Genomic DNA, 19,623 nt, shown 5'->3' on the forward strand with positions numbered 1-19,623 from the left:
TTTGTTCAAATCTTAAAGACTAACTTTTAAAAGAAGATTGCCCTGTAAAGAAGTACGATGGATGCAAACAATAGTGGATCACCTCACCCTCTTAGCTGAAAGCATAGCATTAGTCACTGCATTATCTAACCGAGGCAGAGAACCTGTGCAAGGAGAGTGGAGTCACATCCTGCGCCGAGTCCCCAAGTCATTTGTTTGTTTGGCTCCTTGCACATCCAGTATGTGGAAGTCACCCAGCAAACATATAATGGCCTCAACATGGCATTAGTCCGGCATCTTTCAGTGTTTCCGTGGCTGTAAACCAACTGGTGTTGTGTGTGGGTGGGCAGCAGAAGCGTGAGCAGTGGGGGTGGGGGGTGGGGGGCTTCCTTCATTAGCCCTGCTGCTGTCTCCGACATGTTTCCCACCCCTGCTTTTAGTGGCTGCTCACTCAAAGCACCTCACCCGGGCACAGTGGCCCGTTCCACACGGCTGTCCAGCTCTCCCATGGGCAATTAGAGAATGCAAGAATGGGGAGAGGGAGTGAGATAGCAAGAGAGAGCGAGCTGCAAAGGATAGCCTCATTAGCCGAGTATTGAAGAAGGCCGTGGCGTGGCGGAATGAAAGAGTGCCCTCAGAGGTGCCCGTGGGTGGTGCTGGCCGCCCACACTTCTGCCACGGCTGCAGACGGGGACGCGTGTGGCTGAAATGCCAGTCGCCGAGCACTAAACAGAGCCAGAGCGGAAGTCCAAAATACGCCAACACGACAACAGCCATTGGAGGGATCGGGCTGGAGGGAACTTGCTAGAAGGCCTGGCCGCTGTTCTGTTTTCAAGTTCATTTTCACCTCTCTGAGAGAGCCTCCATAAAGCATTACTCACACAGGCAGATTAGGAGTAGGCTGGCAAGGTCTCTGGATTCATGTGAACTGAAAATGATACCGATGACAAGACTGAAATCTGATATATCTTGTCACGCGAATTCTGACACCCCCTCCGATTTCAACATCAAAGGCACAAAGTTCTGAGGAAGTTGCCCGCAGCAGTTTAGAAATGGTCTAAAAAATAAACAAAGCTGAGAGAGGGAGGGTTTGAGAGAGAGAGAAAGAGAGAGAGGCAGAGAGACAGCCAGAAAGAGAGAGAGTGGGGGACTTGTGATACCTTCATGGCAGTAGGTCCACTGTCCACTGAGCAGAATCTCAAATCAATCAGTTTTCTCAGCACCCTGCTCCATGCAGTATCAGTAGGCCCAGACACACAGGCAGCACACTGGCAGACCTCCTCAGTATCCTCTGTTCTGCTATTACCCATGAACCTCACGTTCACCGCTACACAGCAAGGACGAATGGACATGTCACACGCTCACACACACAAACACACACACACGCACACGCTCACACACACACACACACACACACACACACACACACACACACACACACACACACACACAATGTCACTGTCACGCATGCAAACATGCCTCCCTGCACAAACCACACAAAAAAAAAACACCAGGCCAACCCAACAGGCTCAAAACATTTGTCAGAGTAAAGCGTTTGTTAAAAGTGCTGAAAATGACAGTTATGCAGAACAGATTGGTGTTTGGCGGTCCTGCATGTCAACTGAGCGAGCAATCAAGGCCTCGCCACATCTCACTATGCCTGGCAACCAAGCAGTGAGATGTAATGGACTGAGGAAATGTCATCAGTGCAGACAGGCTCCATTTCATTGAAACACAGCATACAAATAATGGCACACTATGATACTATACGACTACATGATCAACAGAGTGAGAGTGTGTCGTTTCATGAGGACAGAAAAAGCATGCGAGATTTCAATTTTGTTCTATACTTACATGAATGTGGCTTGAATATATGTGTGTGTGTGCGTGTGCGTGTGTGTGTGTGTGTGTTTGTTTCATCATCTTTCCTCTCTTGGCTATGCGTTGATTGTCTTCATGCTCACGCAAGCATGAATAGTCACGAATAAGCTAGGAACACACACGCGCACACACACACAAGCAGTGGCGACTGCAGCAGAGCAGGTGCCTATCTCACACCTGTAGGGCAGTAGCGGCGCTGACGCCTCGTTTGCATGAGGACACAGGTGTCTGACAGCACTTGCTGGATGGCCACATGAATCCCAATACGAGGCTCAGCGGCCTCAGCCTCAGCCTCACTTGCAGTAATCACACTATCAGACCACGCTGGCACTGAGCAGGAGGAAACGGTAACAAGCGGCAAGGCAATTTCTATCAGGACATACCCTTCTATGATGACGACGCCAGGCACATAGGGTGACGGAGGGAGGGAGAAAGGGATAGAGGAGAAAGAGAAAACAGAGGGAGGCTTTGATAGTCACTGGCCAAAGTCTAATTTATCAAAGAAATAAACGACTTTACATAGACAAACACTCAACGTACTATCAAGTACAGATACAGCATAGCTGGACTGTGAATGGACAATTCTCTTGGGCTGGGACTCAGTGATCCAGAAAATATGTGAGAATTAGTGGTCTTATCTAATCAACACTAAGAGATGCAATGACACACTTTCTTGGCCTGTTTTATTTTTGTCATTTTGCAAGCTCAGAGCTCAACCACAGACCTCAGAGTGTTAGCATGTATTCAGCTCATCATTACAAGTTTGTCCAATTGGGGTTCCTGAGTCGTGACAACAGGGAGAGGTGAGAAGTTGCACAGAAGTGTCGCTCGGCTTCCACCTTTAATGACTGAGAGATGAGCACAACACAGGGAGAATACAAAGCAAAAACACCGCCTTTGTTTTGGGAGTGCAACAACATGTACTTCTTTTAGCTGCTACTGATGTACCAGCACGCATATAGAAGCAAGTTGACGAGGGGGTGCATTAATAAAACAAAACATAAACAACAAAGTAGCTCAACACAAGCAGTGGAGGGAGAAGACGAAAAAAAACATCAGCAAAAAAATGTGTGAGATTAGCAAGCGAGGTATTTATAATTCATGCCAATGTTTGTGGCAGTATCCGTCTCATCTCACTATGCTGTGGCAGAGGCCGTCGACGACTGCTATTTGCATTTGAGAGAAAAACATTAGAAAAACGTCCTTGCCCACTTCTCACTGCCGTTCCTAAGCAACAACAGTGGAGGGGAGATGAAAAGCAGCTTGGAAATACAGAAGCAGAGAGAGAGAGAGAGAGAGAGAGAGAAAGAGAGAGAGAGAGAGGGGAAGAGAGACAGAGAGGGGAAGAGATAGAGAGAGGGAAGAGAGACAGAGAGGGGAAGAGAGAGAGAGAGAGAGAGAGAGAGAGAGGAAGAGAGAGAGAAAGAGGGGAAGAGAGACAGAGAGGGAAGAGAGAGAGAGAGGGAAGAGAGAGAAAGAGGGTGGGGGAGAGTACAAGAGAGGGACATGGAGAAGGGGGAAACATATAGGCAGAGAGAGAAACAGGCAGGGGCAATGGGACACAGTGATAGAGGCAGAAGGAGAGAGAGAGAGGGGTAGACAGATAGTGGGGAGCAGAGAAGAGAGAGAGAGGGGGAGACAGATAGTGGGGAGCAGAGAAGAGAGAGAGAGGGGTAGACAGATAGTGGGGAGCAGAGAAGAGAGAGAGAGGGGTAGACAGATAGTGGGGACCAGAGAGAGAGAGAGAGAGGGGGAGACAGATAGTGGGGAGCAGAGAAGAGAGAGAGAGGGGTAGACAGATAGTGGAGAGCAGAGAAGAGAGAGAGAGGGGTAGACAGATAGTGGGGACCAGAGAGAGAGAGAGAGAGAGAGAGAGAGAGAGAGAGAGAGAGAGAGAGAGAGGGGTAGACAGATAGTGGGGAGCAGAGAAGAGCGAGGACCAGAGAAGAGCAGCAGCAGCAGTGAGGGCTGTACTTACTTATTCTGCATCATGTTCATTATCACCCAGTCGGCAGGGTAGACATTCTTGCCAATGAGATCCTTGAACATGATAAATGTTTCCATTAGGAAATCCTAAAAGAGAAGAGAGAGAGAGAAAGAACATTTGGAATGAAGACTGTTATTCAGCGCCCAAGGGAGATAGGAACAATCCGGAATGAACCCAGAAGAGCATGCGTCCCACCGCCGCAGGAGGAAGCGGCTCTTAGATTAGATTTCTCCCGGGTCAAGGTGAAAGACTCATACTTTTTTTTTACACTGCATTGTGGGATGCCGTCAAGTGAAGTGAGCACGAGGTCCTGTAAGGATGCCAGCCTCAGCTCGTCTGAGAGTCTGTCTGCAACCTCTCTGGCAGCGGAGGGAAAAACTCCTAATGGCTTTCCACATTTTCTACATCTCAGATTAAGATCTGAAATGAGGTAGTGAGGCCAGATAGAGAGGTTGTTGTACGGACGTCACTGAGAGTTCCATCTGTTGGCCCCCTCATTACAATTTGCTTTAGCAGAAGTCCTGGAGCTCCTCAGGAGAACTTTGAATGTGAAACACACAAATTGTTACAGGCCAAAGGGAACTGAAGCTAAGTGAGCTTGTGTTTATGCTGTGAGAGTGTGTATCATCATATCATCCAGACGGAGTGTTAAAGGGGGGGGGGGGGGGGGGGGGTGACAGCAAACAACCCCAAATTCGCTTGAACCACTGACAAATGCTGGAAGGCTGCCATGAGCCGTCCCAGGAGGACAAATCAAAGACGGGTCTTCAGCAGAGGAGAGAGACTGGCACGTGTACCAATGCCAGGGCCTTTATATATTTATGGCCATGGCAAGACTCAAACGTTAGTGAAATGTCCCAAGAAAGTAACAGGCTTTCAACTGTTTTGAGAAGGTACAGCAAAGGAGCACCTTATCTACATTGAATTTTCCTATGTGAGGCACACAGTGTGTGTTGTTTACATTGTACAAAAGTTATATTAGTGAAATCAGATCGAGAGATCAGACAGTTTTCAAAAGCTATATGGTTTCTTTTACTATTATTTGAATATGTAAGAATTTTCCTCTGGCCATCTCAGACGCCTATCTACCATTCATAGTCAGAGTCATAGTCTGGAGGGGCCTGCGTGGGCCTGCATGGGGCCCTCACAGGGACTAAAGGAATGAAAGGGTGAAACCCCCGAGATGGAGATTATGCAAACCATCCACAGAATACCAAAAGCAGAGGGAAAGAAATGGCTCCAAGGCCCGAATTTTTCTAAGCTGGCCGGCTGGCACATCAATCAGACGGCTGGTGTTTGGGAGACGTCTCACCGCAGGGAGGGGTAAGCGGTGTCTGTTCCCTGCGCCACACTTTGTCCCGATGATGAGGAGCCTCCGATATCAGGGCAGATTAAAGATGACAGCAGGGAGACAGAGGAGTGCATTGAATCCTAGTCATTCGATGACTTAATTTCTTGAAATACACAGAGTTTTGTTCTGAAAAGAGGCTACGCAACAGGTGGGCCTGAGACTTAATTGTGTGTATCAAATTAGAACAGTGCACTTTTCTGCATCTGAGTAGTTTAATACTCCGGCATAAGATCAGATAGACATTCCTAATAACATTTCAGTTTACGTACAGTATTTCCCTGTTTTGTCAAACAAATGGTTCGAGAGCATGCAAGAGTATAACTCACCACTACATCCGTCCTCATTTTGCCAAAGGTATTGATGAGATGAGAATAGTGGTAATCTTCCATCTGACGCAGAGTGGCCGTCATGCTGGCGACGAAACTGCCCTGTGAACACACATAGAAGAAAGAAGGCTTAGCATCCTGGACAGCCGATTGTATTTGTTTCCACACTATTTAGTCTGAGGTCTTGAGAGGCTGACAGAGAAATGAAAGATGAGAGGGTCGGGATGGAAGAAACATTTTATTAAAAAAGATTTGGGATAAAGAAATGGATGAAAGGGTAGGAAAATGAACTGATAGATGGACAGAAAGATGGATAGACAGAGATAAAAAGATGTTGATAAATGAATGTATGTATGGAGGCAGTTCTGATTTAGGCTTCAGTGAAACATAAGCCCTCATGGAACCTCTGTTAACCCCCTGAAGTCCACGGCATTGTCGCCGAAAAAAAGTTTGTCTGGAATGTTGAATGCAATCTTCGTACCACATCATCACACCATCACAATAATATTGTTGCCATAAACCTTAAAAGCTGTTCCTTTCGATTAATACACTGACAAATAAAAGGACTGTTTGAATCTCTCGCCTCAGTACCAGTAGGACTGGTAAAACACCCAGCCCTTCATTAGCTCTTCTATTCACATGCTAAATAATTCATCATTACCTGTGGCTTTAAGGGAGGAGATAGACCACACAGGGGAAAGTCCACTGTAAACAAAACCACCACTCAGGTCCAAGTAGAACTCAAAGGAGATGAGTTGTCATGAATATTTGTGTTATTTGCTGTGTGTGCTAGTGTGAGTTCTTGGGGTATTTGCTGTATGCCTACTCATATACTGTATGCTTACTCATACTGTATAATGTGTGTGGACATTTATGGAGTGCATTTTGCGTCAAAATGTACATTTGCATGTGTAGGTATATAGTTTATACCGCAAATAGTATGGCGATTTCTGTAAAATAGTTGTCTTCTCCAATGCTAGTGTGAACTCATATGCCATTGACTGTGTGCTTATTCACAGTATGGTTTGAACAGTTATGAAGTGTACCTTGTGTCAAAATGTGTATGTGTAGGTATATAGTGTATATTGCAAATAGTGTGGTGATTTCTGTAAAAATAAACAAATGTCCAAAAGATATTTTTTCTGACGAGGAATTGAAAGGCTTTGTGTGGATGTTTCAAGGCCATCAGCACTCCCATTGACACCCTCTTATACTACAATGACAAGGTCATACATGTTAAAGGGCCATATATTTGTTCATATGAATGGAACCATTGAGAGCTTTTATGCCTGTAGCATACCTAAGGGAATCACCTCAAGTGGCCGAAACAGTTCATCACAGTGGTTCAGAATATGTTTTTGCACATATTCCAGCGCAGGTGAAAAACTACTTTCACAAACTCTAGCCCCAGACTGGAGAGGGCGGGGGGCAGGGGGGCGGGGGTGTGTGTCACATGATTAAGAGGGGAACCCCATGGACATTGTGGTGGACCAATCAAATAAGTCTCCTATCCTGACTTCCAGTGAGCCACAAAACAGAGCGACTACAGGATGCAAGACTCTACATGAGCAAATGAACATTTAACTGGAAGTTTCATAACCATGAGCCTGTGCCTCATACACAAAGCTGCCGTAAGTCCAATTAACATGCAGGATAGCACTTTGTGGGAATGTAATGGAATTTGTGTTTTTTCTGTCATTAAAATTGGAGGCTGTTGATGGTACAAGTAATTAACTGGGGACCAATCAATACAGGAATTCACTTGGGAGTGGAAGGCATAATAAACCACTGGTGGAAACATAAAGCAGGGATAAAACTAATAAATGTGATAATTAGAGGGAAAGAGATGATGAATCCTGACTTCAGACTTTCATTGAAGATAACAACTTTGATGCGAGCATATTGACACACTTCGTCAGGTTAACGTAACGGAACACAGGAACACATTAATGTCATGCATGGGAATACACTTCCATAAACCACAACAGCCACCAGAAACACATAAAAGTTCATTAGGAACATTTAAGAAAGAACATAAATCAAAGACATGAAACCTGCTGCAGCACAGCCCAGCTGCAACTTTGACTAGATGGCTGAGGCTATGAACAACATACTTTAGGTTGATGGGATGTTGGCGAGGACAGCCTACATAATCACCAGTGACTCTCACATGGGCAGGGCTGACTGGAACGTTCTTGACTGATGCTATATGTCTGCTACATTTTTCACACATCAAAAAATAAGCATCCCAGGCCTAGATTTCCGTGCTGAAGCCACACATATGCACGTTCAAATGGTGTTTGGGTGCATGCGGTGACTCAGCAGCCTGGGTGAGCGCTTTGAAGCTGCGCCATCCTGGGATTACGCTCCAGATGAGAATGCCAGCCATGCCGCCACCGGGGCAGATGACAAAGCCAAAACGACTTGTTGGGGACAGATGGCTTTTGTCTTGTTCGGCCTGCCTGATAGAAAATCTTTGTTAATACTATCATTTCCTCCTCAGAGTTCTCAGATAACCAATGGGCTGATGCCATGACGAGACTGTCAAATGGATGACAGCAGCCCTCATTCTGGGCATTCAGCGGTGAGAGAAGAGGCTGTCACATAGAGAGCTAACAGCTTCAATTGTTCAGCTTGCATAATGAAACTATGACTCAGCTATTAGCCTTTTCATGGTTGTTCCCATTTCTGATTTTTTGTTTCATTTGAAAATCTCTCCTGCAGCGGTAATTAGACCTGACCTACATAGCTGAGCTGGGCTGTGCTACAACACTGAGCATATTAGTGTTGCCTGCTCTTGATTTCCCCCTTCCTGCATACATGTGTGCGTGTGCGTGTGTGCGTGTGTGCGTGTGTGCGTGTGTGCGTGTGTGCGTGTGTCTGTGTGTGTGTGTGAGTGTACTCTTTGCTTCCAGCGCGGCTGCATTTCTCAATATTTAATCCACCGAAGGCAGGTGAGGTGAGGTAAAATTTCCCCCCTTGTCAAATATTTGACGACTTCAGAGCAACACTGTTTCCCCCTGCCATTCATAATGAAACAACTGACAGGACGCCACCACGTCAAAGGAAAACCAGGCATGCACATTTGCGACGGAGTCACAGACAAACAAAGAGTATTTTACTGGAAATTAGAATCTCCCGAGAAACACAGGCAGGCAGATTGGGCGCAGGTGCATCCTAAGGTGTGGTGCAGACATCTGATCATCTCTAGAGGCTCCCGTGATGGGAGAGACGCTGGGTTTGACACTGGGGATGAAACACGCGGAGGCAAATCATCCAGAAAGTACAGTTAAGCAGAGTGTCCAGTGTGCCAATGCCTCAAACGCTGCTGTTCACCATCTATTATTCATGAAGCCTCAGTATATCATTGTGTTTCTCCACTCAGACCATCAAATGAGCAGAGAGACTGGAACTGTAAGACACACACACACACACACACACACACACACACACACACACACACACACACACACACACACACACACACACACACACACACACACACACACACACGAGCGTACAGCGGCATCAGTGGGGATTCACATGGGATGATGTGTTAGCTCTAGCCCACGCTTGTGAAGCAAACCCAATTTACACCAATTAGGCTGGGCTTGATTAGAAAGGCTGGGATAACCTGCACAGCTGCTTAGCTCGAGCATCCCCCTACTCGCTCTAAATGATGAACAAAAGGGCCAATTACCTGATTGCTGTGGAGATAAAGAAAGGGACATAAAAAGTCAGAGAGGGAGGGAAAAGGGGGATAGAGAAGGCGTGAACCAAGAGAGGCCAGCATCGCACAGTGATATGGAGAATGAGAGAGAGAGAGAGAGAGAGATGGGAGGGAGTGAAGCAGTCGGAGGAGCTGGTTTGACTTTGAATTTGTAACACACATCAGCCTGTTCCCAGGAGAGGAGGTGTAAGGGTGCCTAATCGCAGATGCACATCCCATGACTGTGTTAGTTAAGGGATTTGTCTGAGGATGACGAGCTCATCTTTCTTCATCTGGCCACTAATTTGACGGATCCGAGGGAGGGAGCGGACGTCCTGGTTGGCGGCTGGCAGATGCCGCACTGCTCAGAGTCAGGATACGTGCCTTCAGCAGGGCAGGAGCACAACTCCACTCCAGCTTCCAATTGCAGTAGGAGCAGGGAGCCGGGGAGAGGACTTACCCCTAGGAGAGATCCAATCTGTGCAGGTTCAGCTGCACCTCACCTGGCACTGAGGAGCCCTGCCTCTATAGGCCTCCACTGAAGAATGAATAATACACTATCCTCCAAAGTCCTGGAAAACTCCAAACTACTGCACAGCCGGACAGAAATGTGTCTTTCCATGAACAGAGGTCACTTTGGACTTAAGTTCTATACTGAACTCTGTGATCTCTTACTCATCTAGTTCAGTAGACTAATGCTCAAAATGGGAGAAAAAAAACTCTTCAAATGCTTGTATAGGCAAATGTATCTTTAAGTATGTTAAAGTCCTTGTCTATGATGCCCTTCATATTTTCACAGAGTAATGACAAATCTTTGTAGATGAATACAAGCTTCATAGAATGTGATTAATCTTAGACTCGTTTCCTTCCAAAATCATTCAATTAAATTACACCACAGGGACATTCCTATGCAATATTCAAACACCTCCGTCAAGATGGGGAATGTGCCATTGTTAGCAGAGTAGCAAAGCATGAAAGCTAAATCATGTTTTGTAGTCCCACCAAATCATTTCAAATTTAGAGGCTGTGAAGTAGAACCAAAAATGTTGCATTGATTTCTCCGGTACAATACGGGTTAGGCTTGAACAATTCTTAAATCTCTTGAACAACGCCGCCGCTTCAGCCATCAAGCTCCCAATGGGGAGGAAAAAATCTATAGAGTAAATTGAATACAGGTGGTGAACTTGGCCTGCGCCTCCATTCCGTTTCATTTCCGAAGGGAACACGAACGCTGGACATCACTGCCCAGAAGAAATGATAATCTCTTCATGTACAGTACAAACTGAGAGGGAGGGCTGTGCAGAGGATGAACACGGAAGCTAAGGTACACCTTTTCCCCCTTGCGGTTCTGTCAGATTGCCTTCGTCGGTCCCTGTCCAAAAAGATGGCGATCCAGTCTAGAGCACACCGACTGCCAATCATCCTGATCTGCTCCATCTTTCGCAGAGAAGGTTTGGAGTGAGAGCAAAACAATGCCAGGGTGTCCTCTTAGACCTGATCTCCACACTTCATCTCCTCGTTGCCATGGTAACTGTTTTCTTAAGAGGTGAATCAAATCAAATCCAAGTAAGGTGGGGGAGGATCCGACTCGTTCCTAAGGTCTTTTTTGCAGTTATCTTGATGACTCCAGTGAAACCATCAATCTTCACTTAAAGCAAGCATGCTTGATTGAAATACAACCAGCTGTAAACAAATGATGGTAAATATGCAACAGTTTCCCTTGCTGACTTTCACGCTATTCTTCTACAGTGGTACTGCCAAGAAAAAAAAAAACACAATTAATAAAAACTCATCTGCCCAAGCTATTAACTCCTATTACATATATATCATTGCATCTTGGTGTGGTATCTCCTCCAATAAAGACTACGTTCTTTTTTGTGATCCTGCACTGTGCTGCATTTTACAAAAGAGGGGGAAAGGAGCTCCCATCATCAGTTTGATCAGGATTTCAAAAAAAGTCATTTTTCTTGTAACAGATACAGTGCTGGGTGAAAAGGAAAGTTTCCTTGTACTTTCCACTGAGTGCCTTGCAGAAGAAAAAGATGGCAGCTATGTTTTTGTAGTTTGATGTTCTTGCTCCAGGCCCATTTAGTTTACGGTTTTTACATTTAGACAAATTGAATAATGGCTCTCTGTCTGAAATGGATTTGCATTAGGCAATCACTGCTGACGGTACATGAAGGGGAATTACATTCTGAAAAGGGTTGCTCAATGCAGTTTTTTTTATGTGTTCTCATAACTGAAGAAGGGCCACACATTCTCATCTGGCAAATGCAAACAATTCATTCACCAAAAAACCTGTATAAAGCAAGATCCCAGACAATACTTGCCAGCTCAGGCTGGCTAGACAAGCACAGGGAACGAGCTGAATGTCTGGTTTACACCCACGTCATCAGGTAAAAAGTCCAAGACATTAAGTGCCTCTGTGCATTTTAGGAGTCGTGCCTTCACTACACAGTTCTGATAACGATGTTACCCTTTAAAAAGAGGGCTAGAGCATAGGCCCCTAGACAAATTACAGTCCATTAAAAAGAACATAGCTTGGAAGGAAGAATGACTGATTCGATCAGCTTACATTTATGAATTCAAAGCAATCATGAAAAAATGCATTCAACAAATGAGGCGACCTCTAAGAAAATCTGAACTGATGATATGAAGAGAGGTGGCAGTGGGTAAAATGTAAGCACATTGGCCTTCAGAGAGGGGAATCCTCGTGGACCTGTCTCCCAAAAGGCAAGACCATCCGTCTCACTTTTCTCTATGAAACCATGTGGGAGAGGCAAGCACCGTCCCATAAAAGAAGGCCTGGCTTTAAGCCGTTAATTGGGCCAAGAGGGACAATTCTCGAGCCTCCAGAGAAAGTAGCTGAAGGAGATTTGTGAAGGAGAGTGAAAGGGAGAAAAAGGAAAAAAGAAAAGAAAAGAGAAAACAAAGAAGCAGCTAAAGCATTTCTCTGAGCCCAAGCCTGATCACCGAAGGCACACAGTGAGGGTGTAGTCTATCCCCTCCACTAGGCTCTGTGGGAATGCAGACACAAGTTGAACAGGAGAATCCTGGGCTTTAGAGGCTCAAGCCCAGCTGCCATGTCCCAGACACTCGTGCAGATCCCTGGCTCTGTCTGCTGTGAGGCTGGAGCTCGGAGGAGGACTGGGCTGGGCTGGGCTGGGCTGGGCTGGAGCTCGGAGGAGGACCTGGCTGGGCTGGGGTGGGCTGGGCTTGGCTGACAGGCAGGGTGGAGAAGAAGAGGTGGAGAGCCAATTTCTCTCTGACGGTGGGGGGAGGTGGCCACAAGGTGAATCGGGGTGCCAGCTACTGCATTGCCAACCCGGTGTGCACCTTTGATCATGTGCCACCTCACAAAACACACATTTGCATGCCCAGATATAAATGCACTATTCAATGAGGTGTCAAAGGTGGGATTCAGTGGGGAGATATTGGAGGCCAGCGTGTCTGTGGCGAGGACAGACTTCCTGCTTCTACTGCTGAGTCAGGGGACAGTACAACACAGGGGACAGGGGAGAGTCACTGGACAGTGGACATTGGGGGACAGCACAGCAGGGAGGAGAACAGCAGAGAGGACAGTCGCTAAGGACACAGTCAGCTGAAGAGACATCCATACCCTCTAGTGATATGTGGGTCAACCAATAACCGGCAGGTTCCTGCAGGTCGACCCATGGGGCGGGCGGGTTCGGGTTAGCTTACCATGAAATATTGTGGGTTCGGGTAGGTCGGGGGAAAAGCTACAATGCAGCATTCTGAGTAAGGTATAAATGACCTACAGGAAGAGACAGCCTTGCACCGAATTGCGTGGCAAGGCTATAACTAGTGGAATTTCCTTTTTCTTTCTTTCTTCCACCCCCCCACCCCTCTCTCTCTCTCCAACACACTCATGCACACCTGAGGGTGCAAATTCTGTCACACGTCCTGACTGTCAATAATCTGCATTAATGAACTATGCAGTATCACATATCTCTCTACCTCTGATAGGCTATAATTTATAGTAGACTGTAATTTATAATTATACCATTGCCTAGTGCAGCCTATCAGCAGTCGATCAGCAGTCAATTTGTGATTGTGGTTTTGGTCAATGCACAGCTGTGTTTTCGATAGTATCTGGTGGTGGTATCTTTTTGTTTCGGTCAGCCTACACCACCAATATGTTGCTGTTGGTCAGCCAGAGGAGCAGTGTTGCCAGGTTGGGCAGGTGCCCGCCTAATTGGGTGACATTTGACTCCACTGGGCGGGGGGGAAAGGCTTTGGTCAAGTAGATTAAAACTGGGCTACTTTTCACTTTTTCAGACAGTTACTTACACATTATAACCAAACAAGTTGTTCTCTAAAAGTAAATGCAGATTCAAAATGTATTATTACGTTTTTTTTTTTTTAACTAACTTTCATTTCTCGTTTTCATAACGTTTAATGTAGTTCAACTGCAATGAAGCATTGATCTCTGATAATGATACATTCAAAAATCAAATGGTGCCTAGCCTATCATTAATTCAGCCTGCGGTGGAATCAATTTCTGAAGTTAGCTATGTCGAAGTGGGTCAAATACAAAAGGTTTTGCAGGAAAGAGTGGGAGACCAATATATTGATTTAAAAACACGGATTGCCCCTGTTCCACAAGATCCCACGACAGCCGGTTGCGAGTAACGCAAAATCGAGATCAGGGCTCAACTATTAAGATGTGTTTGGGTGGAAAACTGTGAGTCCAATCTGAAAAGAGGAGCCTACCACTAGTGAGACTACACAGAGATAATGGAGGCTAATATTTTGCATACGAGATGTCAGACATTTTTTTGTTTTGTGCGTGAGAAAGAGAAGGAGTGTGGTCGTTCAGTTTCAGTACGGCATGCTTTGGACTCCACTGACCACATTAGCCCACGAGGATTCAAAACTACACTTAAACTACTATTAAGTGATCATTGGTGTGCTATTTTGTTTATTTTCTCTTTCTCTTCCATGATATGGATACCATTGCGTTACTTATATTTAAAGTTGTGAATAGCAGTTTGGGCCTCGGGTGGTTGACTGATGCATATTTTTGGGGGCCTGGCAATGAGGATTGGCTCTCATAATGGGTTGGGTGGGGGCAGGTACTAAAAAACCCTGACCGCGCAATACTATTACCCTCTAAAGTCTCTTCACCTACACACACACACACGCACGCACGCACGCAAACTCTGAACTGCTATATTTGAATAATAAGGACTTTCATTCAGAGCAAAGACCACAGAGAGTGGACCGGACAGCTGTGGACAGTACATTTGCATAAGGCATTATTGGGAGAAGGAATACCAAAGAAAGGGCTGAGAGAGATAAAGACAAGATGTGAGAACCAGAGAAGACAGAAGTACAGTATGGGCGGCAAGAGTGTGTGTGGGTAATGTTCAATGTTGGACTCAAATAAAGTGAGATGTGAGAGTGATATAAGATGAGGATTGAGGAAAAATACTTTTGTGTTGGACTCAGTCCAGCAGGCAATTGGGAGGTGATTGTACACATGAGGGTTTTAGAAAATGGCAGGTTCAAGAAGATGAGGTACCTCAAGGCACCCAAGCACACCATCTGGTCTCAGAACACTGAGGAGTTGACTTTTAAGATGAAGATCTGTCAACTAACAGATGAAGAAATGGAAATAATGACCAAAAACACGAGTTATCAGTAATCACAGGGACGAGACCATCTGGGTCTCAAGCCCATGTGCTCCGTCTCTTACAGTCTCTGTCTGTCTCTCTCAGCTGAGAGGACACCACTGAGGACATGCTACCATGGGACATTTCAATCTTCCTTATGGAAACAACATCACATGATCTGTCCATATGTTGACGTTTGATGACCACACACTGCATATCAGTATTTATTTGTGTGAATATCCACAGCTTATTCTCACCCCTGCAGCCTCTACCCAGCGCATTCCCTTTCACAGCCTGACAAAAAAAACACAAACTCACAGAGATACAGACTCCACATTCACAGCACAGAGAGAGAGAGAGGCAGGAAAGGCAACAGGCCCCCGACCACTGCAGGCACGAGCCCCAGCAGGCCACCGCATGCATCCCTGTGGCCAGCTTCTCCAGTCGTATGCCTCGTACGCCGATACCCATCCCAGCCCAGCCCACGCCTGGAACCCCTGCACAACCACCTCTCCTACAGCAAGTCCTCCAAACCAGCTATTTCATCCTCCAATTCTATTTCACCGATAGCATGCACCTAGAGCAAACTCATTATGTGCTGCAAACACAGGGATGAACAGAAACCAAATCATTACATTTTTACGTGTGTGTGTGTGTGTGTGTGTGTGTGTGTGTGTGTGTGTGTCTGGTGTTAAACAGCAAAGGTAAATATAGCAGTACTGTGGGAGATGAGACAGAGGCTCAGCACTCCCCACAGACGTGCGCTCAAGGACGGGTCTTTCACACTTGACTTGCTCACAGTGGCGCCGACGCACAGACACAGGATCAGCAGGAAACGGTCTGAATGGCTGTGGAACAGTGAAGGACTCACCAGTGCACATGTCTATTTGCACTATGCATGGAAACATAAAAACATGCATGCAAACATAAGGGCACACACAGAAGCCCCATAGCTAACCTTATCTATCTGACAGCACTTCTAAGCATTAGCAAAACAAATACTGTCAGATTAAAACTAGACTGCTGACGCGCGCCCCAGTCATCTGTTCCTTCGCCATCTCTGTTGAGAAGCATCCTGACTCTCTGGCGTACGGCTGCCTGAGGATGCCATGGGTGCTCCATCATGCCTGGGACCCTGAACTCTGATTTAGAAGCTAAGAGAAAAGAGCTGCTCCTCAGAGGGAAGAGAGGCCAAGCACATAAAGCAAGCACCTCCAGGGCTGTCATCAATACTATTGACATCCAGCCCTCTGCTGAGCGGAGCGGAGCGGAGCAGAGCAGCCCATCCGCTGCCTGCAGTAAACAGGACTTTCTTTAATAATGCTGCTTAAACAATGCCCAGGTCAATAACATTTTTCTTTAAGGCAACTCGGCCGTCTCAGGCGTCAATATTACATGTGTGTTGACCGCCGACAGGTCGGACTGTTTCAACTGTCCTTGCAAGTGGAAGTGATCCACAGAGACTCAACAGAGCTAAACTGTGATGTAGCCAGTGTCAGAAAGCATCACCTGGGTTCTTTTCTGTTAAATAAATAATATATAAAAAATAATAATTAAAAAATGAACAGCTTTTATGAGCCACTGGGCCTGTCTGAGATTGTTTGGCACAAGTGGTTGATGTGCTCATCCATTTGTTTTGGACAGAGGGAGTGAAAAGGCCGTCCCCAGACTGGTCACCTTGCCAGATGGAGATCGTTTCCCTGGAGGCCCAGTGGCAGGGTGGGGTGACAGGGGGAGCCCTCTGGAACCACAGGACACAGAACATGGAACACTAGACATGTCCTTCTCCATGTATGACACACACACACACACACACACACACACACGGACACACACACACACACAGGAGGAGCGGGCTCTAACCAAGGACATGAGGCTGAGTGTCCAGCGGACAGCCCTGAGGGGGAGCCATGGATCTGAGATAATGAAATCAATGGCAGCAGAGTCAGCAGCATGCCTCTCAGGGCAGGGCAGGGCAGGGCTCTCAGCGCAGGGCTGGGGGTGTGGGTGGATCTGTTCAGGGAAGAGTTCCTGGAGAGTGGAGGGTGTCTGTCTTTCCCCCGTTACAAATCTGCAGTCCGGCACTCTGCCCAGCCACAGGGCTGGAGGAGGCATGGAACAAACAAGCAAGGTCCCTCACTGCCACACTATTGTCAGACACTGAGACACACCCGCACCCGCACCCTCACACACACACACACACACACACATCTGTTTTTCTTCATTCCAATCCATTTTATATCCACATTACTGTGTGTATGCAAGCAAACGTTTCTTATGCTCTCCATATATTTACTCTGAATCCAAAAAAAATGACTCTTTATCCAAACAGTCCTGCTAATGAAGCAACTTTGAATTGAAATTGAACTGAGAGAGAGAGAGAGACAGTGGCAGGGAAAGAATGACAGGGAGAGAGAGAGAGAGGAGAGTAAATGAGAGAGGCAGAGATGGAGAGAGAGAGAGAGAGAACGGAGAGTAAATGAGAGAGGGAGAGAGAGAGAGAGAGAGAGAGAGAACGGAGAGTAAATGAGAGAGGCAGAGATGGAGGGAGAGAGGGCAGGAGGTCATCTGAATGGCTGCTGGAGGAGCGGCGGGCGACACAAGCATTGAGGGGTGCAGCAGGCGGACATGTTGACACTTTCTGTGAACCAGGCTATAAAAAACCCAGCATGACAGCATGGAGAGGCCAGGAATCAACACCTCTGATCGCACCAGCAGTCTCTGTGTGTGTGTGTGTGTGTGTGTGTGTGTGTGTGTGTGTGTGTGTGTGTGTGTGTGTGTGTGTGTGTGTGTGTGTGTGTGTGTGTGGTGGAGGGGGGGTGGGGGGGTGGTGGGGTCTTAGTGTGTTACCAGTGAAGAAGGGGGACACAAACTAACGACAAGCAACTATAACAGGACACCCTAATTCACACCACACAAGAGAGACAGACATAAGACAGAGGGAGAGAGGAAAACGAGATGAATAGGATTCATGCACCTGTGAGAGGGGGGAGAGGGAGGGAGGGAGGGAGAGAGAGAGAGAGACAGACAGACAGACAGACAGAGAGAGAGACACAGACAGACAGAGAGATAGAGACAGAGAGAGAGACAGACAGACAGACAGACAGACAGACAGATGTGACTACAGGCGTTCCCCAGCTTGCTCCAGGGCACAGGCTTCAGTGGAGAAATGGCTTTTCCAGAATGTGAGGAATGCATCTGCTCCAAACACCCAGACAGAGAGAATTGGCCTCAAAGGTACTAAGAGTGTTTGTGTTAGGCATCTGGGTGAATGCATTTAAAGGTGGAGTTCTAAACTATAATCCAATCTACTTTTTGTCAAAGTGACTGAGCCATACTTTAGGAGCCCTGGAGGGAGGGGTGTTTTTGATTTAAACTCAACAGCCAATGTCGAAAAACTTTCACCAGAATCAAGGACTACCTTTAAGTGAGTGTGTGTGATGACTATCAATTTGCTCATGTAAAAAAATAAAATAATAAATCACTTCATGCTCAGGGAGCTACGACATAGAAGTCACATTCACAGATAAAAGAACAGAAGTGACCAAGTTCTCATTTTCACTAAGCTATAGGCGCACACACACACACACACGTACACACGTACACACGCACGCACGTACGCACGCACGCGCACACACACACGCACACACACACACACACACACACCCGAGGCACAAAACAAATATTATTTGCATCCAATACAGCCTCAAAGTATCTAACAGAAAATGAACAAATAAATGATTGATGAAAGCAACCAAATAAACTAATTGAAGTGTGCATGACTGCACCCTGGACACCATGAAAAAGACCTTGGTCTTCCCCTTTCTAACGCCAGACTGAAGCCCTCTCCTTGTGAGCTGGTTATAAATGAGTGTACTGATAATAAAACACCCCTATTAAATGTGTCTTTATGTGCAATCAAGTCAAATAGTAACCTCCCACTGGGCTGTGCTGAAATGAAGCCTTTGTCATGTGTGCCACCCAAACAAAAGAGAGAAGAGAGAAAACACCTCCACAACCAACTAAACACTGCTTAAGAGCTTATCACACACAATCACACACACACACACACACACACACACACACACACACACACACACACACACACACACACACACACACCTCCTTCACAACAACAAGGGCGCAGAGATATCTGTTCCAAAGAGACTCATCAGCCAACAGGACAGAACACACTTCTGTCTGACATCTGGAGCTTGAGAATAATAGAGGAGACCCAATCACTCTATCAACCAAAGGGGAGAGGATAGAGAAGAGAGAGAGAGAGAGAGAGAGAGAGAGAGAGAGAGAGAGAGAGAGAGAGAGAGAGAGGGAGAGGAAGAGGGGTAGAGGGAGAGGGAGAGGGAGAGAGAGAGAGGGAGACAAAAAAAGAGAGACAGGAAAAAAAAGACTGAATGATGAGAAGGCATCTCATTAAAATCAAGGCTGTTCCTTTGTGGATTTCTGTGTGGGTAGCTGGATAGTTGGCTGGTGTGTGTGTGTGTGTGTGTGTGTGTGTGTGTGTGTGTGTGTGCGCGTGCGTGCGTGCGCGTGCGTGTGCTATAGCTGTGTGAGATGAGATAAGGAGATCTTCTAGTGTACCGGCACGCCAGCTGTAGTCAATATGAGCACTGGACTTTCCCGACAAACATCCCCCTCCCTCCTTCCTTCCCTCCCTCCCTCTCTCTCTCTCTCTCCCTCTCCCTCTGCCTGCCTGCCTGCCTGCCTGCCTGCCTGCCTGCCTCCCACCCTCCCTC

At 46.6% G+C, this 19,623-nt stretch overlaps 1 protein-coding gene across 4 annotated transcripts in view; it reads right to left on the bottom strand.

Annotated features, from left to right (window-relative positions):
* The window catches only part of dock1 (dedicator of cytokinesis 1), a 202,891-nt gene that overhangs the window by 65,083 nt on the left and 118,185 nt on the right, over positions 1 to 19,623 (bottom strand). For all 4 annotated transcript variants that reach the window (XM_031560555.2, XM_012831059.3, XM_031560554.2 and 1 more), the window contains 2 exons: positions 5,525 to 5,626; positions 3,839 to 3,933 (listed from right to left, as the gene is read on the bottom strand). In XM_031560555.2, the coding sequence (XP_031416415.1) occupies positions 3,839 to 3,933; positions 5,525 to 5,626 (197 nt within the window). The remainder of the gene's footprint in view (positions 1 to 3,838; positions 3,934 to 5,524; positions 5,627 to 19,623) is intronic.

Source organism: Clupea harengus, chromosome 23 (genome assembly GCF_900700415.2).
Source record: "Clupea harengus chromosome 23, Ch_v2.0.2, whole genome shotgun sequence".
Taxonomy (NCBI): Eukaryota; Metazoa; Chordata; class Actinopteri; order Clupeiformes; family Clupeidae; genus Clupea; species Clupea harengus.